Source organism: Fistularia commersonii, chromosome 17 (genome assembly GCF_037954325.1).
Source record: "Fistularia commersonii isolate RoL2024-O1a breed Wild chromosome 17, RoL_Fcom_v1.0, whole genome shotgun sequence".
In the NCBI taxonomy this organism is placed as follows: Eukaryota; Metazoa; Chordata; class Actinopteri; order Syngnathiformes; family Fistulariidae; genus Fistularia; species Fistularia commersonii.
In genome coordinates, this window is record NC_141300.1 from 5,818,830 (window position 1) to 5,844,688 (window position 25,859).

Genomic DNA, 25,859 nt, shown 5'->3' on the forward strand with positions numbered 1-25,859 from the left:
GGACGGACGGAGCAGGCGACGTAGCGATACACACATATTTGCTCAAACGCAGTGCTTTTATCCATTCATGGCTAATTATAGGGACACGTAGAAGCCTGCGCACATACCCTGGTTATGCAATGATCAGAAACATGAACAGATCGGGAGCTTAAGTTCTGTGTAAGACGGTGCAAATGTTGCTTTAGAACTTTTTCAATCACAAACTCTTTGATGATCTAATGAAAAAAATGCGGATCTCGTCCGGGAGACTTGGGATTTCTCAACTATCATTTCGGGGTCTTTTCAGGCTGGGGGGAGAGAGGGAATTCGAGTGTGGTCAGACAGCTGGTTCTCCAGAGGTCCAGACTGGGTAAGAGAGAGGAAAAAGAGCAGAGAGAGGAGAAACAAACGACAAAGTAAGAGGCAGACTTAGGAGACACGGAGGGATGGCTGCAGGTCCAATGTTCTGTTCCAAATCAGATTGCTTTATGGCGATGCGGGGGGTGAGTGGTTCCAGGCAGCGGACAATGAGCCAACAGGATCAATATTGACATTCTCCTTAGTGATAGCCGAGTTAGCCGGGTGAGGTCAGGGACCGGACCTTTGTATTAGCCAGCATTAGTAGTCACGGCTGGGGGACACTTACAGTAACCTTGGCCTCTGAGCATAATGGAGGGTCTGAGCCCAGGAGAGGTCCCTCCCCTTTAAGGCCCTTTTTACCGTAAGAGAGCTCAATCCTCTAGTGGCCCGATTCAAACACAGATCATTACTTTGTCAAAACAGCTACCAGACCATGTTGGCACACGCGCCGGCCAGCTTGTGTGGCGAACAGTGTCTAGAGGTGCCAGTTGTTGAGTGCAGCAGCCATGGGAGATGAGGCGAGGAGAATTCAAGACAAAGAAAACAGAGCACTTTTGGACGAGTGCGCGTTTATTAGTTGTTATTCCAACAGCACTTACAATTAGACAGATTCGCTGTTGGGTTCCATACGTCGCGAAAACACGCACGCACGAAAACACAGGGGAAGTCTTTGCAAGAGGTGCTACTGCAAAAAAAAAAAAAAAAAAAAAAAAGTCCATAAAAAACACTAACAAATTCCATGTCGTTGCTTTGCTGAAACATCTCAATTGTTGTTTACCTAAATTGGTCAATTAATCAAAGGCAAACTCATAAAAGAAAGGATGTGGGTTGTCCAGGTAGTCTGGTCCAACTGGCTGCAAGTCAGGATTACACCACATTACACATCTCTTAAGTGTGGCAGAGGAAGACCAGTGCAGGAGGACAAGCAGAAGAGGAGAGGGGGACAACGGAGGAGAAATGAGAGGGAAACCGAAACCCCCAGGGTGAAGATCGGGGGGGGGGGGGGGGGGGGGGGGGGTGCAGAATGAGGAGGAGGAGAAACAGGAAGAGTAGAAGGAGGTCATCTGAGGTGATGGAGATTCTGTACAGTGGGCTGGTTTCATGAAACATGGATCCAGGCCACTCTCCTCCTCCTATGATTCTGTTCTGGCTCTGGTTAGCGAACTGAAGCCTTGCGAGCACTTGCGGACACACACGCACACGCGCACGCACACGCACGCACACACACACACACACACACACACATCTCCAGTCTCCCACACACATTCTTCTTTACGACACACTTGTGAGTAGTTCCTTACAGAAACTGAAGTGACATCTCAACAGTTGCCTTGTAGATCAATCCAGATCGAATCAGCCCTATTTAAAGTCCAAACCACTCCGTGACCCCTCCCCTCCGGGGGTCAAGTTTCTGCCTTTGCCTTTCGTCCTCCATGAACTTCTCCTGCACGTCCTCCATAGAGCCCTCCGCCGGCGTCCTGTCTTTTTCTGGGAAGATGTCAGGGAAGGTGAACGTCTGGCCTTGAGCCTGGGAATTAAAGGCAAGGACAAAGAGAAATATGAGGAGAGAAACTGGAGGGTTGTGGATTTATCTAAACGAGTCTTCGCGTACTAATAAAGCACGCATTTCCCTTTAAAGATTTGATTTTCTGCTTTGCAGAGAATAGAAGCCAGATACAGATTTGGAATTCAGGACAGTTTCTCCCTCTATATTTCTCTGAGTTATACAAAGCTTTCTCTCTCTCTCTCTCTCTTTCTCTTTCTCTGACATTCAATTTCTCCAACTCTCTTCCCACATGTAAACTCCCATTTCCCTTCAGTTCTCTGGTCTTGATTTATTCAGAGTGAAAGGATGGCATCCATTATTAATTCCTTACCAGCCCATCTCTGGCCATGGCTAATGCACCACCGGCCCACCATAGTCTGTGTAGGGATGCCGTGGAGTACAGTACAGTACGCACACACACACATGCACGCGTGCACACATGCACGTGCTGTACAACTGCGCACACGCGCGCGCGCGCACATACACACACAACAGGTCAGTGGGTGCAGGAATGCACGCATATCCTTTAGCAGATCCTTCTCGGCCTCTCCCATGGACACCTGGCAACATGAATTGTCTTTCATCAGCTGCAGCCGCAGCCAAATCACTGCAGTCCTTAAATGACTCTGCTTTGTATAAAGTCGGATCATAACTTACACGTGTCGTTTCTATCGCTGCTTGGATTTCCAGAAAACTGTTAGTCATAATAAATGCTCTCAAAGTGATTTATGAGCGCTAACATTGTAATTCACACTAAGCAACAACTTCCACTTGAGAAATAGTCAAATATCATCATGTGACTCATAAACCTCTGAGTGATTTTATATGACGACCAATCACTATAAAATGAATTACTTCCATGAGCGCAATTGTCAATCAAGTGCAATATTTAAATACGTAAAACGATTTGCGAGGGGTTCCCGAGCAGGCGAAAAAAAAAAGAAGGAAGGGTCTAGTTCTGATGAGAATGTTACATTGTCTGTTTCCAACCCCCCAACGTACCAAGAGAAATATGCATGTGATTACCACGTAGAATGGTTGAATTCCCGAAGGTGGAGAACATGAACCTCGCTTGGGCCGCGATGTAGAATGTAGTTGGCCTTGTCTGCCGGGTGGAACCTTTCTCACAGTTATTACCGTATGTGTATACTTGCGGATTTTGTATGCAGGTGCTTCGGTTGATTTTGTGCGTTTCATCTTTTGCTGGAGGGACGTGAATGGGGAACGGTTGCTCGGGTTACTTCAGCTCGGAATAATCACCACTTCATCTCGAAATCTTGAATAGCTGCGTTTGTTGACTGCACAGAACCTGCTAGTTTCACATAGACATCTGTAAAATTGGTAGACGCATGGACGTCTTGAGGGGGAAATAAATCATTTGGCAGACTTTTCTTTCATTCTTTGTAGAAAAAAAAAGCAAGTTTTTAGGAATTACAGAATTATATGTTGGAAAACAGTTCTTCTGAGAATCACTCCGTTTTCTTCACAATCCCGGGCTAGTAAATATTGATAGCTAGAGTGTCGGGGTAGACGCTATTTTCCAGCGTAGCCATGGAGGTTGCAATGAATACTAGCTCTTGTCAGCCTGAAACATGTTGGGGAATGTGAACCTAACTTTTTATTCATGTTCGTATTTAAATTCTGATCACTGCTTCTTGTCATTAATGTTTTCTTTAGGCATTGCCATATAAGACCTCAACTCTGATTTTATAACAATTTGATAACCACAGGCTTCAGGAATATGCATAGGTACTTTTCAAAGATATCCTCTATGTGAATAATGTATTTTATTGACATCCTCATTTGTTATTGCAAAAGAAAACTGCTAAATAATTAAAGAAATTTGCTTTAAAGATACCATAACAGATTGTTATACATTGAATGGCTTTTGATCATTTTCGGAAAGCGATGATAAGTACTTTGTCAATATTACAGCATGACTACTGAAATGGAAGGCTGTGCATGTCTGGCCCAATTTAGTCTTTAAGTGAACCAAGTAAAACGAGCAACTTTCCCTTTTACAATCACAGGTTATAAAACACCTCTGAAATGGTGATACTGATTTGTAGCTGACAGGCTTCAGTACCTAAATGAGACACACTTGACAAACAACAGCCTCCTCCATTGGTGCGTGTGAATGGGTAAAGGAGGCAACACTTTGAAAAATTAGCACTACATAAATAATCCTGTTTGATCCAGTGCGTAAAGCGAGTTTTGACTTGACCGAGAATAATCCATTATGTTTCATTAAAATTCAGAGAAAAGCAACCAGATTCTTGAGATCACCAGACCATATTTGTTTTTAAAGATTTTCACCAAACTGCGTCCACATTCATACAAATGTAGGTGTTTGTCGTTTACACGCGACACAGATGGGATATCTTCGCAACTAATGAGTCCTCTTAGCATATCCAAAACTTTGATCTAACTGAGTTGAGATTATTTCATCACAATGGGGCACTTTAAATTAAGGTAAAAAGATTAAAAAAATCTGGATGGTTTGATTGGCTGATTTGGTTCATGCCACATACTTACACTTCGATGGTGTAAGTATGTATCATTTGCAAACGGCATTATTTCTTTTTTGATGGACCATGCACGATGAAATGTGCCTGGTGTATTATTGATTGACAGCACAAGGACAAAGAGAGACAGCATTCAAACAACGGTCTTCTTAGGTTCTGATTCAGACGGAGGAAAAACCTGCGACTAAAATGTAATGGGGTTTTTGATGAAAGATTTGTTGTCTTACACAGGATTCAGTTCTCTCGCATTGAGTGAAATTCTCACTGACACTTGAATAATACTTTAATTTTATGAAGACACGTGACAAGAAGTTGTCTGTGACATAATGATAGCATTAGTCTTAACTTTTGTTCTTTAGTTTATTGGCATTTTTTTATTTTATAAAGGTCTTCGTTTACAAAAAAAAGCAATTTCATAAACCAAAGCTTCATTTCATAATTTCTCTAATTAGAAACAAATGTGAGATAAAAGATGTGTTTCTTTCATTCTCAGCCAGAATATATTCAGCAAACAACTCTTAATTTTGAAAAGTGAGAGAAGATGTCGAAATTGCCAATGCCCCCGTCTTCCATTACCAAAAGTACTCTGAATCAAAAACATGATGTGTACCAAATATGGGTGAGCGGGTCCAGCCCTAAAAAAGAACATATGTCTCTAAACAGATGCATATGAAGACAGAATCTGTAGGCAAGTGACCCAATTTTTGTTTTGAATCATAACACGGTATTGATCAATCACATACAGTTAAAGTAATACCATAACCTGGGCTACTACCGACCACTGATGATGCGGTTGTATAAATACTTATACAACCGTGGAATTTGTCATAGGTGACGTATATGTTGTTAACCCGATTTAATTTTCATGCATCGGTGATTGATGCATTGACGATGATAAATAGAAGACTAAGTGTTCAGGCTTCATCACAATATACACTTTAACCCAAAGTGATGGAAGACTGAACATGTAGCAATGTAAATATCAGAAAAACTCCTCATCAGACACTGGTTTTGACAATCTGAGATTGTTAAGAGAACAGTTCAATGTGACAAATACCCAGTGGGGTTGTGGTTCTTTTGTAGATGCTGAAGCTGGCGTGTTTGGTCAATCCCAAAAATGTTGCTCCCTATCAATCAATTCCATCTTGAACACAAATGGGAACACAAAAGTTCCAGCAAATACCTACATTGACCCACACGTTAGCTGCTGCCAAGAAAGAGATGCTAAAGCTGCAAAATAGATTTGATCTGATAGTTCAGTGTAAACCTTTGCTTGTTGGACTTGGAGTTTCAGTGGAGTTTGATGTGGCGTTTTCTATAAAAACGTATACATTGAACATGTATTTGGCTCATATATAACTATATTTTGAGGTTTCATGATTCTACACTAAAGAAACATAATCATGAGTATCAAATTCAGTTGCCTCAAAGTACTAAGACACTGGAGCTGGTAAAATTAAAGAGCTCTGTGGGGTAAGATGTTTAGATTTTGAAATCCGGTGTAATTTATTCCATTTATATGTAATACGATAGAACCTAGTCAGAACTTGGCACAGAATATTTACAGTGTTTGAAATTCCGTGCTTTTGTTTTCTGTTTTCCGTATTAATCCTGCTAAAATCGGAACTGAGCTGGACTATAACCTTGTGAGGTTAAAAATCTCTGATTTAGCCAATGAAAATACAAACAAAATGATCTTATGAACCAGATGGTTTCCTTACAAGACAACTTCTAAAACATCAGGGACAGGAATTGACTTAAATTATTAAAAATACAAAGAAAGACCCATCATAATATGCAACGGTAAAAAGTATTAAATGTTTTCTGTCCTTTGTCCTTAAATGTCCGAATGGAAAAATACACATTTTTAGATAATGTAAATGGAAAGAATAAAACAATACGGGAATAATTATTTTTCACTGACCGCGACATTTGTTTCAAGTTGAAAACATGTACAAAAGGTGAATAAAAAATAAGTGAATATGGAGGCAAAGCAATGAGATAATTTTCAGCTCCTCCCTCTCCCTGAACTTTGCATCCAGCTGTGAAAGAACCAATGTTTCCAGGCAGGTAGCTTGTTTCTGTGCTTGAGCTCCACTTAAAAGTTGTTGATTATAACTTTCCAATGTGCTAATTGGAGGCATACCTGTTGCGATGCGATTAATGATGTGATATATTTGTTTGTATTTTCTTTTTGTCGTAACTATGCTGGAAATACTGATACAGCGGAGAGTTGCTGGGCCCTTGCCTGGTGCTTTGTATAACACTTTTTTGGAACTGCACTTTCTTATTTTGCGTGTTCTGTTGGGCAATTTGGTTTAAACAATGAAACAGGTTTAGTGTGTTGTCAGGTCTTTGACAGCATGTGTTTTCAGTGTACAGCGCACATGGGGAGCAATGTGTTCTGTTTTTCACAAAGATTAAAAAGCCAGAACATCTCCAAACTACTGAAGTGGATGGACGTTTTTTTTTTTTTTTTCCACAATGTCTTCATTGTTGGTGCTGAATTTTCTCTGGTTTCATGGATCATTTTACTGACTTTCTTTGCTCCACCCAAACTTTTAGCCCATTATCCTAGCTTCTGTATTTATGGACATGCTTGTATGATTTCCTGTGACAATGTTCGCAACAACCTTTCAAAATAAGATGCACCTGTATTGGCACCAAAATTGACAATTAGTTAATATTTCTCATAATTTCTCAAAATATTTCCAATTGCAGTAACTGGATGTGTTGTTTAAAGAGTTACATTTGACAGAGGCTTATCTTCATGTTACTGTCAAAAACCTGATCCTCTGATTCAAGCTTTGAGAAGGAGCTGGAGCAAAACAAGAAAAAAACCTTCCATCAAAAAAAAACCCACCCTGTTCTTGTGCTCCTTGCTTGTGGCAATGCCTGTATAGCAAACTGTAGGGAGTTTTTTTCTCCAGCAACAGAAGAAGAGAGAAAAGAGAGCTGACACTGTTGGGATAAGAGCGTCTCGTCGTGCTCCGGCAGACAGCTGCAAAACACCAGAGAGCCACCTGGAAACAAATGACCAAGCCAAGTCCTCAAACGCGCTCTGCTCTTACTCACATTGCCATCGAGGAACGCAAAATCCAGAACACAAACTTTGAACCACGCCAGGGAAAGATTGCTGCAGGAGGAAGAGGGGTGCTGGGAAGGAGGCAGCTGGGATAGATACGACAAAGTCATTAAATAAAGAAGAAAGAGGAGGTGACAATGGGGACCCGCGCAATCTTACGCGCCATGAAAGTACCGAACCACACAAGGTTTCCCCCAACTTGAACTGAATTTCCTCGAATGTCAGTTCCCAGTTATCCCGGACACCTTGTGTATACTCGGAGTAGAGATTAATACGAGCCTAAGAGAGCGCGATTCACAAAAACAACAAAGCCATGAGACTGGAATCAACAAAGCTCTGAGACTTGTTAAACAAGTCTTATTGTTGGCAGCAGGCCGCACCCCGATTGTGTTTGTGTGTGTCAAATGTCTGCTGGACACATTTCCGCAATGAGAGAAAGTTCTGGAATACAGCGTTCATATTTTTGGCTGAAACATATACATTACCACACAGTCGACACGAAGACGGTGTCCCCCTGGTCTCCATATGCTTCAAAAACAGAACGATCTTTCCTGTGTGTATGCCTGTCTCTCTCTGCTTGTATATTTATGTGTGTAAAGGCAAGCATATGAGTGTGTAATGACTGATTTTCAGAGAAGACTGGGGCCTGACCAAAAGGGGTAAAAGTGTAGAAAGACAGTCAGGCATTATGTGTTTTACTCTGTTACTTACTATACAGCACAGATGACAAATTAAAGGAGTGGACATTTTCCGTCAGTCTGCCATCATCTTCACCATGCTCTCAATTGAATCAAGCTGCCATCCAGGAATACTGGAGCAAGGCCCCACACTACTAGCCATGTAAACATACCCCTATTACGCACATGAACAACCCATTACACCCATACTTTCCCCCTCACTGGGAAAAAAGTGACAAAGACATTTGCAATTTGTCAATGACAAATAATGTCATTGACTCACTACCACTCTGTTTCACTTTCTCCATTGGTGCATATGTTTATTTCCTCATTACGGTATTATGTGAGGGCTTACTAGGTTCCAGAAAGTATGCATTTAAAGGATTTAAGAGATGGATCTGGGATATTCTATAGAATTTTCATGAAAACAATTTATCAAATACATTTTTGTTATAGTCAACAACTTTTAAGTGGAGAGAACAACAGCTCCATGCATGCGTGTGCGTGGCCATTAAAAGGCAGAAAGGCACCAAGAAAGCATACAGTGAGTGCGTGCATGACCATTACATGTGCCAAACAGGTATCTGCACATTTAATTTGATGTATCTGTACATACAGCACACTTCATTAACAGTGCGTTTTGTAGTTTAGCAGAAACAAAGTAACAAAACAAGATATATGTGGACGGGCGATGTGATGGTGCCCATGCTAAACCATTTGTACCAAAAAGGGCCTATTTTAAATTCTCTAACTTTGGTTCTATATATTTGGTTTCCATAAAACAACTTTACGGTTTACCCTTGACGTCTGGCTAAGGATTATAACGCATATGTTTTTTGTTTCACCTATCTTATTGCCGTACGAAATGGTAAAACGTAACTGGTTGCTATCACCAATACTGTCAACATATCTATAGGACAACATTTTTTGAGATTCTATCTAAACATAGGCTATTCAATGGTAGGAAAATTGAACACATGAGAAACCTGATGAGTGGCGCATAGTTTGACCACAGGTGGGCCCACTTGCCTGGCATGCCTGCCTGAAGCATCCATGAAGATGTCATTGCACCGGCTTCAGGGTCTTCACAGGGGAGCAACCCTTCACTGAAGTTTCATTGCTTTAATCCCATAACATCTCAGAGTTGGTTAGTGGTGACAGAAACGTCTCCCTTCCACCCCCTGCAGCCAGCCCTCAGATACATGTTTACCCCACACTTTGTCCTTTCTGCAAAGGCAGAAACTCTTTCTTTCCGCCTCGTCTGCCAGGTCTTTTAGAGCCCTCTTCAGCTTGGAGATTTGATGCCAAGAAACTTCAGGAGCCACTGGGTGGATGCCCCAGTGTAGCTTCTGTGGCCAATTTCCACTGGGTAGGTGAAAGCCCTCCACCCAACTTGTGAGCATACTGCTGCCAGCTCTGTGTTCTTCTCTTTTTCCTTCTTGAAGGAAGCCTGTATACCCTCCTCAGTCGGTTCAACCGTGATTACAGTTTAGCTAGTGATGGGCAATGTCCAGCCGTAAGGGGGCTGCAGTGATCCTGATGAGGAACTAAAGATGGTGGTAAAGCACAGCTGCCATATTCTACTTGCCGCCCAATGACAGAAGATGTTTATTCCTTTCGCTTCTCTGAGCTCCATCCCATGACACCAAGGTTGCCAGTCTGCTTTACTGATGTTGGCTCACAGCTCTGTTCACGTAGTGCTCCTCTTCCACATTCATGACTTTGGAGATGACTATGCTCTGCCACATTTTTTGTGCAGCTTCCTGCGAGTACTAACACAACAATATCCTGATAATCCAAATGTTTAATGCTCTTGTCCACTGTATTGTTCTTCACTTGCTTCCTGGATGCACCTTGGCTTTGTTCAGAAAACACATCTCACAGTTTCCTTCTTTTTTTTTTTTTTTAACCCAGACAACTAAACTCGAATGGGGGAGTCTTAAGATGTTTCTCCCATACAAGGCCCCCGTCAGAAACTGGTATAAGGTGAACAGATCTTATAATTTGAATTTCCCTGAAGGGCTGTTTTGATCACTGTTGCCAAGACATCTGCATGCAGTGATGTTATGGAGGCAACCACATGTTTATAAGACAGATCAGCCATGTAGTGACTTCCAAGGCTTTAGACAGGTTGATGGACCAAGAAATGAATTTTCTCACCATTGACTGTGAAACAGATGTTATCCTTCCTGACTCAGTTCCATATTGAGAGGCAGTTGGACTTGGCTGGCTTTAGTCTCATTCCGCCGCATTCTCAGTAGTCTGGTAGTGCATGCAGCCATCTGAAGCGAGGTGGTGACATCCATATGACTTTGTGGGGCTGAGAAACTCTGAACTAATTGGGACTCTAATTCTTGACCCACCATCAGAGAGCTTTGGGATTGTTCAGCTGACTCAAAACATGTCTTTGCTAGTCTTTGCTAGTACGGATCCACTAGGAACATGAAGTTGAGAATAATAGCAATTGGCTTGTGGGGAACACACTTGGGCATTTCAAACAACCATTCAGACCACTCAAGAGATCTGATTTGTTACACTTGGTTGTCTGGATTTGTTCCCGGATCATCAGCACGATGTCCACGCAGCAAGCATTCTTGCCCTCTGGTGACTCATTTCAGTGTAGTTGTTTGCCAAGAGGTAGCCAGTCAGGTGTTTTGCCAAAAGTGGGAGGATCCTCCCCTAATCGTTCAGCTGGGCAACGCTTCTGCAATTGCTGATGGTATGGGAGTCTTCTCCATTGGCATAATGATGGTTACTGCTCTGTGCAAATCTGCTGGGATGGACTGTTAATTTTAGGTCCCATGGCAAACACCACTCTTACTCATTCTACCTTCTTGACTGTGACACAGCGTGTCAAACTCTAAGGTAGGCTGAAGAGGGTGTGGTATGTCCCTTGTTAATTCAAGCAAGTATTCCTTTTGGGTGTCCCTGAGCAAGTAATTGATGAAGCACTTCAGTTCCTACTGTGTAAAGTAGCTGCAGCTGCAGAAAAATGTTCTTCTTGGAGGACGCAGGCATACTGCACTAGAAAAGGTCTGGGAAGAAGCTGGCCCCTTCTCTCCTTACAACATCTGCATTTTCTGATCTTTTCACAAAGCCCCAGGCGCGTGAGTTTAACCTTGATATGGTTCCATAGATTCTTTAACCTCTCCTTTTCATAAGTGACATGGCTGAAGAAGGGGTTGCATCTTCCTAATGCTAATGTTTTTTGACTGTCCATGTGGGTATGTGAAACCTGATGTAAAGGATGGCTTTCCACTCCCTCACCACCTGCAGGAATGGCGTCAGTATCACTGTGCTGCTCACCCTTGTGATGGTTTCCCCTCTTTTTACTTCTCGTTTCTCCTTGTGAAGGCAGCGCCTGTACCATCCTCCCATAGAACAATCAGTTCAACCATGATGTCTGTTTTTGTAGGAGTAGACCAGAGGGAACACAAGGCCACTAGGGGGTTATGGTGTTCCAGCTGGATAATCTCAGCTGGCGGTTGAGGTCAGTTGGCACTTTCCACTTGCCTCACAATGACAGAGGAGACCGATGCTTGGGGTTACTTCCTGCGTTGCCTGACCCATACATTAGACAAGAGGGGGTTGTGGCACCATCTGTACCAGCCATGTGCCAATGCTATCCTGCACCTGCAAAGAATGTACTGCAAGTATTGCTTCTGATAAGAGCAGAGTTGACAGTTGTCCTCTGATCCGTACCACAGGTGAAGGTTTAAGAACTGAGGGGAAATGAGGTTGATCACTGTTCTGATGAGGAAGCTGAGCCCTGCATTTTCCACATGTCAGCCCACATATCAATACAGCCTCCCACATTGTCTGTTGGCTTTCCTGATATTAACTCGCAGCTGTGATCTTGGAGCAGTTCTATTTAATTGTTATGACTCTGGGGATCACAAGGTCTTTCATTTCTTTGCATAGTTTGTTGGACTATGTTTGGGTGCAGTTCCCCATTCAAGGCTTGTCTTTCCTGACTGTGGTAACTCAGACTGCTAATATCTGGTCCACTGTCTACATAATGCCCCATAATATTCTTTTATCTTTCTGAATAGATAGATAGACAAATAACACAAGACTATATACAACTATACATATAAATATATGACAGTGAGTCACTACTTTTTTACACAAACATCACATTTTCTTGTTTGTAGCCCGGCTTCTGGATTTCAGTGATGTGTCAGGATGTTTCTCCTAAATATTCCCACGTCTAAAAGAACAAGTTGAGGGACCTGATGTACTTTTTGGCAATTGTGTCCATTTTCAGGGTTGCTGTTGAGTGATGCCACAGTGTAAGGGGCCACATTAGATGCGGTTAGAGGTCAACTGGTAATACCTGAACATTTCCCAAGGCGGCAGCTTTGAACAATCTCGTTCTGACGTCTGCAAGCTGGGATGTTACAGAGGCGACCACATGTTTGTCACAGAGCTCATTCACTAGTCTTATATGGCTTCGGACAGGGTGGTGCACCAGGAGAGGAACTTTCTTACTGCTGATCTGACTAACGTCAGTAAAGTACAGTTATTTCAGATGTGAAGTCATAAAGAAAAGAAAGCTTATCAGCAGGCTTCGATAGACATTGCATCTAAACAAAAAACAAACAAAAAAAAAAAAAATCAATGCAGCTGATATAATCTTGTAATTGAAAAAAAAAAACACAATTACGTGTGGAGAGATCAGTTTGTGTCATAAGAATCCATCCTCACTCCCAATGCATCAACCGACTGAGGAAATGTAAAACTTCCTTTAGCGTCACATACCGACACATTAGACACCCCTTTTTTGTAATTTTGCAACAAACCTGGCGTGTCATGCCTACATCAACATCAGTATCTATTTCTAAACCTCACCTCAATTAAATTGGAGTTTGTATTTTTTCCATACCTCTGTAGTAAATGAGGAATTGCGTTCCTCCACTGACACTGTTCCCCAAAAGTAGACACTTCTCCAGGTGTGTCTAAAAATAGGAAGCTCCTGGTTTGCTGAAAAATGACCAATAAGGGGTGTTTTATGCGTCTGTATGTGACGCTACGGGAAGTTTCACGTTTGTTGGGCGGTTCACGCATTGGGAGAGGAGATATGTTGGTCGCAAAGATGTTTTTGTTTTTGTCCTCTATGACATATTTAGGGAGAAGCCCCAAAATAACCTTGTTTGCAGCTGCTTAAAAAAAGGAATTAGGAAAGTGAAGAGAGAAAAGACCAGGGAAAAGATGGAAAGAGGCAAACAAAAGACAACTGTATTCTATCTGACTGACCTTTGCTTCTGATCTGTAACAAAACGAGCATGCAGTTGTAACTTAAAAATAGCCAAAGGAAAAAAGAGGAAAAAAATTAAAGTTCTGTGTTTGAGTGTAATTATTTCCTCTTTTAAAAAATAGGAAAAAAAAAATTCAAGGGAATGGACAAATGTGTGTCCGGCAAACTTGGAATGCATGTGAAATCAATACCAACCTGGAAAATGTGAGCCGGATGACTCTTTTATTATTCATAACCTTAGATTTATGTATGAAATATGAAAGCCATTGGTGTTCTGACTTGATGTGTTAAAATGTCTGATGAAAACAGGAAGGTAGCTGTGCGTTTCTTTTCCGACCTGGAGCTGAATAGAACATTATGGCACGGTCACCAGTTGAGGACACAAAAGGTTGATTCAACCTACTGCTTTGAGAGTGAAAACATACGGGACAGGACTGGAGTGAACTGGGCTTGGACCAGCTACATCGCAATCTGATGAATGAGATACACACCAGCATTTAAATGCCTCTGGATAGTCTCCACAGCCAAAATTAGTGAGAATTGTGGTTCAAATCAGAAAAAACATACACTTACAAATTTTTACAAAATCTCGTTGAAGAAGATTTAATTTTAATTTCCTACTTTCTATCTATTCATACAATAGCCCTCATCATATTAGATTTCATGTCATCTGGAATGAAAATGTTTGAATCAACATTTTATTACTTTGAAAATGGTTTGACGGCTGTAAAACTACTCAAGAACAAATGGCAACTTCCATTCAGATAATCTGGACAACATGAAACATCATCAAAAAAAAAAAAAAAAATTCTGGTTGCCAATGTTGCAACCTGAGAAGATCATTTGTGCGGTCTCAAAATGTAGATCTTAGAAAATTATTGTGAAAATAAATAAGATGTGACTGAGGGTGGGGGATAAGTGTACTGCATTCTTGGATGACGACCCACGACCAGTTTAAAGAACAGAGAACAGAGGAGACCTCAATGTGGTCACAGAGACTAAAAAACTCTAAATGTTGTGAAAATGTGAGTGTTACACAAACTTAACATCAATTTGTTGGGGGGGGGGCATCCAGAATGCAACACATGAGACAGCCATCTGCAAGGCAGTTAATAAAAATCAACCAGATGTTAGTGGTTGCCCTTTGAGTGGGGCCAAATCTGGACCGCACACTGAAACGGAGGTGTTGACGACGCGGTGAGAAATCTCATGAGGCTGCGGGTCATGTGGCTGCGGTGGCAGAGTGGAGGGGTAAACTGTACCAAAGCACACATTCATGTTGCGTCCCGATGGAGAGCGTGGGTGTATGTGTGCACGCCTGTGTGCGTGTGTATGTGTGAGTGAGTGAGACGAGAGGTGTTCAAACTGTGGTAGAATCCATTTTGACCGCACGGTAGGAGCCTGGCAGACTACAGAGGGTAAGACCACAGTGGTGAAGTTACAAGGATTAGAGCTGAGGGCGACCCCCCTGCTGTGTGTGGGATATGCACTTGTGTGTGTGTGTGTGTGTGTGTGTGTGTGTGTGTGTGTGTATAAGAGAGAGAGAGAGAGAGAGAGAGAGAGAGAGAGAGAGAGAGAGAGAGAGAGAGAGAGAGAGAGAGAGAGAGAGAGAGAGAGAGAGAGAGAGAGAGTAAGAGTGTGTTCATATGCACATGCACAAAATTCTTATCTTCCATGATGTTGACTGAGAATGCATTACGCTTCTTTTTCGGCAGCTCATGTCCGTCAGGCCAACTGCAGCTGAGAAGTGCAAAGAGAAAGAGACACCTATTCCTATTGTTGGCCAGCAACCAACACTTGGAAGGGTTGTGTGCATTGCTCAAAAGCTTTCCACTAGAGGGAAGACCTTTTACTTTACTCTTTCCACAAAGCCTGAAGCCGAGGTGTGATCACACCTTTGCAAGTGTATTTTCTTTGGTCTCCCACACAGATGAGGTCTATTTTGTTGTAATTTTCTTTTTGGTTCATTTAAGGTCACACTACCCAATTACTAGTGAACCAGGGCTTGTAAACTAATGTCAGATGGACTCACAAGTAGCTTACTTATTGGACAGAGTTTTGGCAACCTGTCATCCTGCAAGATTACAGATTTTGGCAGCCAATGAGCAGAGGGAATAAAAACACAACTGATTCAATTTCCTTTAGGTTTAACTACTCATAGTGGATTTGTTTCATTTAGTTTTCATTTTTGTTATCTTTGGTGCATATCTAACACAACACTTTCAAAGTATAAAGTGCTGTCGATCAGTTCTTCATATGGACTCTGGCATTTTTTTCCTGACAGTTGCACTCTGGGCATTTCAAAACAGTGACAAAAAAGTTGTGTTTTTATTGCAGTATCAAAAAAAAGGAGTCATGCTGCAGAAAAGCTACACAAAGTGCGGTATTCCTTTCAGGAAGACAGATTACAACAATGCTAGCTCTAAAATTCAAGTGTGGCTAGAAATACCAGCAGTGCACAAAAACATCTTTCCACTCAACTCAGACTTAAATTCCAGAAATGGTTTATATTGACACTCTAAATGTCACTGTTTTGCACAACAGATCGAAGGATTTTGAATGGATTTTATGTTCAATAATGAACCCACAAGAACCCCCTCAAGAAACACACACACGAATACAAAAGGAGAAAAAACCTAGGCCAAGTCTATAAACACCAAATATGCTCAATCCAACTGTTGATCTTCGGTTCTATGTACATACTTGAGGCTACTACAACGATCAGAGCAAGACTCTCATAATGGTGGCCACAATTTGGTTGTTTCTAGGAGTGTAACTGAGCACCAAAACTCAAGGCTTAATACGCCATTCGGTTTTGAGATGATGATGATGTTCTCAATTTTGGAAGAGTAACAACAGAAGTATGTCTTCTTTTCCTCTCACTTTTTTTTAACCAAACGGTGGTTTACTGATCAAATTATGGCTCAGAGTAAAAATCCAAAAAATACTGCTCCAACCAGCCATAACCAAAATCTAAAAAAACTAAATTAAGGGAATCACATGAAATATTCTCTAAAATAATCAATGTAATTTTTTCTGATTGTTCAAACAATCATGGAAATGAATGTGGCTGTTCAAAATCAGTGGCTGTATGTTTTTATAAAAATCAATGCAACGCAAACTAACGCATAATAGTTAGCATCCATGAGTACAAGATTGCCCATTATCTTTTAAGAGGAATAAACAGCAGCCAAAAATGATTGACTGCTTTGAAATATGATGAAATGTCAGTGGTTTCTTGGCAAGACCATTGATTGGAAAGAGACAGCAAGCAATATCGGAGGTTTAATATCAGTGTCTGAAGTCTGAGACAAGGGAGCTAGGCTGAATAATAAGAAATGAAATAAAAAAAAAAATTCACCAAGAATCATGGTTTAACAAAATGATGAAACAGCACCTTGTGGTATGTCTTGCCTAATTTTCAGAATTGAAGTTGCAGATCCTTTGTATTTCACACAAGTGGTATAACCTACAACATGTGCCTCTTTGATTGAAACGCCTCATAAAATGACTGTCCTACCAAAAGTGGTGTGTATGTGTGTGTGTGTGTGTGTGTGTGTGTGTGTGTGGTCTGCCTTGAAGAATGAAATTTCCTCTTATTGATTTCTGCACTTGAATTTTTATTGAACTCACCCTCCCATCTGAGTATCATTAATAATCTGGAAATTCTGAATAGTTGGTTCCATTTCGGCGGTAACTGCTGGAAGTACGCGAAAACCTCCACTCAGGGGCATGTGAGGCTCGAGGCCAAATGATGTCTCGGCCCCCGTAATTGCTGATTGACACAGACACGCGCCACAACAATATAAATGCCCGGACAATCTGAGGCAGCAACAGCACAGGGTCCATGTTGAGCCAATGCACAAGTACAAAACCAGCTTAAGGCAGAAAGTGTCAACCTAGTGTGCCAACATAGCCATGTAGTCTTTCGAGTTTGGCAGCAGTGACAGATGTTTTTGCTTCCACAAATACAAATCCTGTGATTTGTGCACATTTGTACCTCAATTCCTGTGCAACATTGCACAGTATTAGTGTAAACTAAATAACAGTCGTTTCAAATAATGATTCTGTGATATGTCCATATTTTTATCAAAGCGATTTAGATTTACAGACAGTTGGAACATTATGTAAAATGTAAATAAAACAAGATAATTTTTGGAATTCAATTAATCTAATATCGGTAAAAAAGCAAATCTATTGAAAGTTTTGCCATATTGATTTTATTTTGTTTTATAAACTGTTAATAAGGAAGAAAAAAAGTTTAAGAAAACAATATCATGCGAAATGTGGTTTGTTGTTCAAAACCAGAGATGGGGAGAAATTTACGAAAAAAAGAGGGAGCAGATAATCCAGCCGTTTAAGAATAATGACGTTCAATGTTCATTGAACGAACCTTTTACGGTCTACAGCCCATGACGTCCTTAAAACATTTCATCAATGCACACAAATCTTTGTACTGAAAGGATGAGGACAAAAGCCAGTCATGATTGGCTGAGACCGCCAATCCTTCAGGTGGTGCTGCACTAAAGCCACACGAGAGGAAACGCTGTAAAGTGTTACATCAGACCACATCTTATTCCAGCTGGACAATGCCAACCGATTTTCTGTGCTTGATACAATAGCATGGCTTCGTAGTTCAAGAGTACAAGCGTTCATCCCTGAAAAATGTATGGCTCATTCCAAAGCTACCAGACTATTGGTTCAGTTTCAAGCAAGCCTTGAGTAGTTGGGGCCAACAGTTCCCTAAGATGATGTAACACAGAAGTAAAGAGGCCCCTGTAAATCATGACTGACTTGGAACAGGTGGCAGTATCAAACTCAAAAATCTTTATGTACAATACAAAAAAAAAAGTTCACCCGTTTTCTATTAAATTATTAAATTGTGTGAGAATATGATGCAAATCAAAATACTATATTCACTTACATCTAGCATTCCAACTTTAATGTTAACAAGGCCTGTCCAATAAGAATATCTCTTCTGGTTGTTTGTTTTTGACTCCTTTATTATAACTTGGACTTGTATGAGTGAATATTTGAATTTCATTGACACAATATGTTTTAGTATTTTGAGATTTTCTGAGGAGACAACCGGGAATGATATCCAATGTTGTGAAAATACAAAATAGATTGATTAAAGAGTTCTTTTTTTCTTGTCCCCCCCCATCACATGAATGTCCCACACGATCATTTTGTCAAAAAGTTTTTTTCAGAGATTATTGTTATTCAATGTTTGGTTATACTGATTGGCAATGTCCAACCAGTTTATCTCCAGATCAAAGAGCAATGTATCTGTGACTGTAGACTTTTCTGTCCTCCTAAGCTCTTTAGCAAAACTCTGTTCACGAAGTTTGGGTTCAACCAAACTACGCATTTGTTATTGGTTTCCAAGTATTGTAAAGTATGGATTTGAAGGACCTTGTTTGTATGTGTCGAAACTTCCTGTGTCAGCCACGTCAGTTCATCTTTCCTTGGTTTGTTTGCTATTCCAATTCTGTGTGTTTCTCGATAATTTGACTGTGCTTGTCTGATAGTATTCTGACACTCAGCTTGAATCCATACCGTCTTACAATGTGAAAGGCCTTTTACTGTCACTGATTTACAAGTGTGGAGAAATGTCTGTGATGTGTATTGGGGTTAATTTAGAAGCAAGTGACATCACATACCAATAAAATATACCAGTGATTGGGTTACCTGTTTTAATCACACGATAAATTTTGATCATGGGTTGGGGGTAAAGGGGTCAATAAAAGTCTGAATTTAGAGTGGCTTTTGTAGAATGGTCACCATTTGTTTCAGATGGAACTTTGAATTTTCAGTTTTGAGTTATATATATTTCTATGTTTAATAAAACGAATTACTTATAGTAATATACTAGAACAAGTGCTTCTTTATGATCATCAAACATTTTAAATAATTCCTAAAAATTAAATAAACTACTAAATATGGAGGATTATCAAAAAAACAACATGTGTAAGACTACTAATTTGATCTCAGCTTTGAATCGAATGTTTAACATGCATTAAAACAATTCCACATTTCTTTAAATATCAGTCTTTACAATACCAGTTACAACCAGATGTTTCTTGCAGTTCTGTTACAATGGCTGGGTAAACCCATGATTATCAAACAGTCAGAAAGTCCAGGTTAGAATAAAGGGTTTGACCAAAATCTGGAGCAGTCATTAGAGCCTGATAAGGTTGAAATGCAATGCATTGTTCTCTACTCAGTTGAAACAAGTAACATGTTATGAGCCAGTAAACTAACATTATGATAGCCAAAGTCAACAGAGTCAATAACATTGTCTCTGATTAGCACACAATAAAAGCAACCTAAAAGTATGAGCAAGAACAACACTGACTCGCTGCTTAGCTATATTTGTGCTGCTACAGTCAAGTATAACCTAATTTCACAGGAGACTAGGTAATGTGCTACACTTGCCATCATGTGGGATAAAACACTGAAGGTCATTCACTGATATAAATAACTTAATCAATATCGCCACACTCTCCAAACAGATTGAACAAAATTATTTGCTGAATTTATACATTGTATTAAATACATTTCAACCCACTGATAAGATTTAAAAATGTGAGCACTAACCAGGAATCACCGAATGACTTTCTAGTAAGATTTTGGTGTTGGTTAAAATTCAATTATAAAAAATGTCACTACAAATCATTATGGTGAATCACTTTCTTTATATGTTATTAAAGAGGTGATTTGTTGACTAAACATTTTCAACTTCTATTTAAACTCTATGTCCTGGTAAAAAGCCTGTGTACATGTAAACCCTTGGTATATGCCCTTGGTTTGAAACCAGAGTGAACTGTTTGGGAGAGGCTCCTTCAACGGCATCAGAAGCATGTTTTAAAAACATCCCCGACAGAGCTAAACCTGCATGTATCACAAACAGCCAGCTTTTTTTTTCAATTATCACATGAAATAAAGGAGAAGCTGAAATGCTCCCAGATAACAGACAATCATAATAGTTTGGGTTCTTTAAGTTCAGTTTTTTCCTCCATTGGCTGATGCTTGGTAGGGTGGCTGAACAAACAACATCCATTCCCCCTGTTAAAGATTTAGGGGGGAAAGTGGGTTTGGAAATACGTTCTGAGCACACAGTGATTAAAACAATGCCACTCTCACTCAGCGCATGTAATGTTAGTGACGTAATGAAGGGGGCAGGGGTCGCGTCTCTAACTGGAGACCATCGATGTTTGCATAGGGAGTTTCACTCTGGTTTAAAAAAAACCTTTACACCACGAATAGTTACTAAACCTTATATTAGATTACTGAAGAGTGCATTTTTATCGGAAACGGGGGAACAAAATAGCCAAGGAGAATACGGAGGGCAAGAAACGACGTAAAAGCAGGAGACGGGAAGAGATGTAGTCAGATGATTGTAAACAACTCCAGCTGCCAGATCCCTGGGTGGGCCACACATTCACTCTCACTCTATCTCATTGACACAAGCACACACATATAATACTCTGCCCCATGGTGCCTCCATCCAGACCTCCTGGTGCTCGCCATTCCAGGAACAGAGGGGGATGGCAAAGGAGAGGAGAGTGTACATTACTAAAGGTGTAATAATCGGACGGTTATTGGTTTCAGTTCCAACAGAAAGTGTCCTTAAGAAAGGGCTTTAAACACCTAACAGCTTCGTCATCAGTAGGAGATTTCCTTGAGTGTTATTAAGTTGGTTCATTTCATCCAATTGGCAGCAGGGAATGCATGCATGTTTTCCTTATATTTAATGATGTGAAGCTTGTCAGGTATGTTAACTGATCTGGAAAGCATCAGTTTGTGCCCAGTATCATAGTTGTGCTATTTCAACATTATTTCGATCCGTTAGCTCAACTTAAATCACACCAGTCTGTAGTGGTCAGCAGGGTGAATCTGTCCATGCGCAAGGCTCGATCTCCTCTACTGGGAAACACTGACAGAACTTCCACCAGGGGACGTTTGTGACAACATTTCGTAACTGGTTTTAGACAGAAAAGGAAGAGTAAAAAGTTCCTCTACACAAAGTTCATCCCCTGCTGGATAAGAGGGGCAAACTTCCATACTATAGCTGTCTTGTTTTGAAAGGCATAAATATAAATAAGCAAACGCAATCCTGTGAGTAATTTTGTACAAGTTGAATGGATTTTATGATAATTTTCCCTGACCACAATATTAACACAAGTGCAAGACTTACCAGAAATGTCCCAGGGACACGGCACGTAAATTGCAATCACTGATTTTGTCATTGCCGTATATCACTTTTGTAAACCTGGTGGCCATGGAAAATGTCAAGCTGATGTTTATTTCCAATCTCAACAGTTTTGAACTTGAAGAACACCCTCTGCTGGATCCTTAGGTAAACTACCCTCCACTGCCTAAATCAAAGTGCTAACTTTGTTGCGTGGTAATGGTAGCCATGACATATGATAAGTGATAATTCCTTCCAGGTAACACCAATAGTAATACCAAACTTGTTGCCTGTTAACCAGGTTCAACGAAGGGTACTCGGGTTGTGAAATGACCCTAATGATAAACAGCATTAGAGATCAGAAAATAAAAGCAACGCATGAGAAAAAGAGTAATGTATCTTTTCGAAAAGACAGATTAGTAGCCTTGAGAGTGGGCCATTACCCTCCCTGCTGAGGCTTTGTTCATGGTGAGGACCCCGAACCTCCCTCCAATTACAATGACATCTCCTTTACAGCACAACCATTTGGCTTGGTCAGATTTGGCAAACGGCAGTGCATGATTCACCCCCCCCCCCCAACCCCCAAATAATTTATCCATACTAATGGTTACCATAATAGTGATGACCTATGGTCTAAAATAAAGAAGCAGACAATTTTTTGGACCGTGTTTGTAGAGATGTGACCAATTTGCCTTGTGGTTCTCCATTAAAGACCAATGCCTAAACTCCACTGGAATTCGAGACATAAGCACCAACACCAGCTCCCGGCTAAACATAACCACAAGTGCGTCTGGTGGCTATATATTTATTTGGATTCTCATTAGCAACCACCAAGGCAACAACTACTCACTCTGGTGTCAACACAAGTAAACATTGCAAGATTTATTAATAAAACCTGTTTGAAAGAATGCGAGAGTAATTGAAGTACTCCTCGAAACGGCATGTAACGCGACTAAAAAAGTACAGTAAAATACAACGATACATGTCTGGATACAAAATCGTCTTTAGTGAATCCTCATTTGTCAGATATTATTTTGAGTGAGCTATTTGGAAAGGAGTGGATCCCCGCCATTGAACTCAACTGGAAACACAGCAAAATCAATTCGAAGCACATTCGCTTGTCAAATATCTTAAACCTACCTTTGTCTCAGCCAGGCTCATCTCTTCTATATAAAACCTGATGCTACAGAATGCTTGGGGTTCTACACCGTAAATATTTCTCATAAATCATAGTAGGGACTCACCGGGGACCAACCTAAAATTATTGCCAGTCCATTGATGTTCGCTCTTTTGCAATTCGGACAATTTCTGCAGATCTACCCCTGTTTAACTGTGATTTTTCTGAGTCTTCAATCCACTCAACTCATTGAGATGACTGAAATTAGTGAGTAACCACTGTTTGCAAAAAGAAATGTCTTTTTGCAAAAAAATGAGTGCATGGCTTAGCAGTTGTCAGACCATTTGATCTGCTCTGACCACTCTGTCTGCTGTCTGTCTTTGTTCCCTGACTTGTTCCAGAAGGACTTCTTGTACAGACAGTTTTGACGTTGGCTCCTGTTTGAGTCTTAAATGTTATCCCAATGCAATATTTCAATCACACCATTATTCTGTGCTCAAAGATTTCAGATGGATAAATAACCTGCTTTGGGTTGATATTCATTAATTTTGTGGTACTGCAGAAAAAACTGGTGCAAAAGTGCTATGCAAAAATATTGTGCTGACTGTCTCCCCCCCCCCTCCCCTTCACACAGGTTTATTAACAATATATTCTTCTCTCTTAGTAAAAAAATTGTCAATACAACTGAAAGGGGCTGCAATTTGTTGACTAACAAAATCTATTTTATAGAAGTAAATCAAAAACAACATTACTCTGAATAGATAAAGAATTGCATTATGTCTGCTATGCCACAGCATTGGGAAATGCAACGGCGAATTGATAGTAATGGACTTTTAAATGAATTAGCAGTCGCTCGCTTCACACCGCACGGAGCAACATAAATACTCCCTGAAAATAAACTATAAATTGCCTCTGAATCACTTGTATGACCTGCTGGCTCAAATGCAGACCCTTCAGGAACTTGCGACACGGCTTGTTTAGATTCCGTGTGTGTTTAAAACCTATGCTAATTGATATTACCTTCACTTCATTTTAGTTTGAAATAACTGTCATTTTCATCCCATGGAAAGATCCCAAGTTCCCATGCTCCTTCCTGCAAGTCTTTACATGACTGTTGTCTGTGACTGTGCATATTAATGAGGCGATATGTTTGTCAGAGCCCAGCAGATCTTTACTTGTTACATTGGCTCCACCGTCTGTGTACCAGTTGTGTTCTGAAAAGAATCCGAAGAGATGTTAATAGTCTCTGTTCTCCTGCTTTTTGTATCAGTGCTGTCAGAGCCAAGTTTCACAATTTCAGTTTTTAAATCTGTGCCAATTATCCTGTGTTGACCTGTAATTTAATTAATCTGTTTTAATGTGTAATGGGTAAAACACGAACTAGAACACTGCACAACTGCCAAGAATAGCCTTGGAAAGCATTAGGTGCTCATGCTGATCATTTCATTAACTATTCATCGCATTACAATTTCTGTCATTTTGTAGAAAAAGGAGACGGCCATCCAATTGGGTGTGGACCAAACTCACTTACCGGGCTGCCGTGTCAAGCATACACACACATCTATACTTCTGCCCGGAGACTAACTTCAAACTGAGTGTGCATGTGTGCGCACTTTGGTTTTCATGTCCGGGCATGTCTATCCCACTCGGACACGGGAGACATCGGACCCTGGCAACAGCCCTCTCAGGAAAAGATCATCAGCATCTAAATACACACCCAACCACCCACAAAGACATTAACATCCGTTTGGTATTGAGCAGGACTGCCTGGTGATGATGACAACCATGAGAGCAATGAGAAGGGATGACTTTTAAAAATCATTTTCTTTCAAATGAACAAAACAAACACGGTATTCATTGCCTTTGGTGTTGGAACAGTCTTTGTAGCTCACACCTAAACCTTGCCTATCTCAACCACCCACCCCCAACGCACACCCGCAAACACACATTAACAGCTGTTCACTATCATTATCCCCTCGATCTATGTCATTCACCCCCCAACCCCCACAATGTACCCCATTTCTGCCTTCGCCAATGCACGTAAACAACCCCCCCACCCCCATCTCAGGCACATCCTCCCTCCTACCCACCTCAGCTCCTACTATCTAGGCTACCAAACATACACACACACTTAGACCCTTGCACAAAAACACACAGTCACCCCTACATGCACGTTCAACATAAACATACAGGCAATGCCCCTGCCCCCTCCTCAACTCAGTGGAATGCAGGGCCAGCTGGTGGAGAAAATAAAAAACGAAGAAGCATACCAAAACAGGAAATGCATCAGCAGGGGCCTATCAGAGGGCTTTATCAGGCCAGTGGCAGCCCCACTGAGAACTTGGGTGGCGCCGAAGCAAATTTCTTTCCCTTATAGCTTTTGAGATATTTGTCCTACTGACCTTTCTTTTGTGTCTCCAATGGAAAAAAAAAAAAATTGATTCAAATTTCCTGAGGCAATTAATTGACAGCAGTCGTGTCATTGAAGCTTTGCTGATGGTGGAAAGACATGACGGAGAGCCTCCGCCGAAGCCATTCAAAAAAAGGATTGCGTGTGAGATTCTAAACCGGATGGTTAAGACCCTGCTCTGTTTTCTATAATTCATGTTCTCCCTCCACTGAGCTCTTATGAAACCTACACATACACTCACAGACAGATACACACATGCACACTCGGAGCCACACACATACACGCACAAGTTTACTTAAGAGTGAATTTTCCAAATCAGGAGACCCGTAGGAAAATGGGGAGGGGAGACTTTCAGAAGAGCTTGATTGCCAGGAAAAGCTTCTCCTTTTATTAGGCTCACGACCACCGTATGTACATGAATATCATGTGCGAGCACGCATACGCGCACATGCGCGCACACACACACACACACACACACACACACACACACACACACACACACACACACACACACACACACACACACACACACACACACACACAGAAAGTACAGACACTAATCAGTGTATCAGCTCATTCCTTCCTTCCCGAGTTTTATACACCTATTATGCTGACTGATAAGATTTTTCAAAGTCAAAACAGGGCTCAAATATCTTGAAAAAATGAAGCTCATAAATTACTCACTTTGATTTTCTGCACACACACACAC

General features: G+C 40.9%; 1 protein-coding gene across 1 annotated transcript in view; it reads right to left on the reverse strand.

Moving 5' to 3' along the window:
* Positions 1-891: 891 nt before the first annotated feature.
* mrpl23 (mitochondrial ribosomal protein L23) overlaps positions 892-25,859 on the reverse strand; it is a 51,525-nt gene continuing 26,557 nt past the window's right edge. Inside the window, exon 5 of the mRNA XM_086163015.1 lies at positions 892-1,867. Coding sequence (XP_086019141.1) covers positions 1,703-1,867 — 165 coding nt within the window. The 3' untranslated portion in view covers positions 892-1,702. The remainder of the gene's footprint in view (positions 1,868-25,859) is intronic.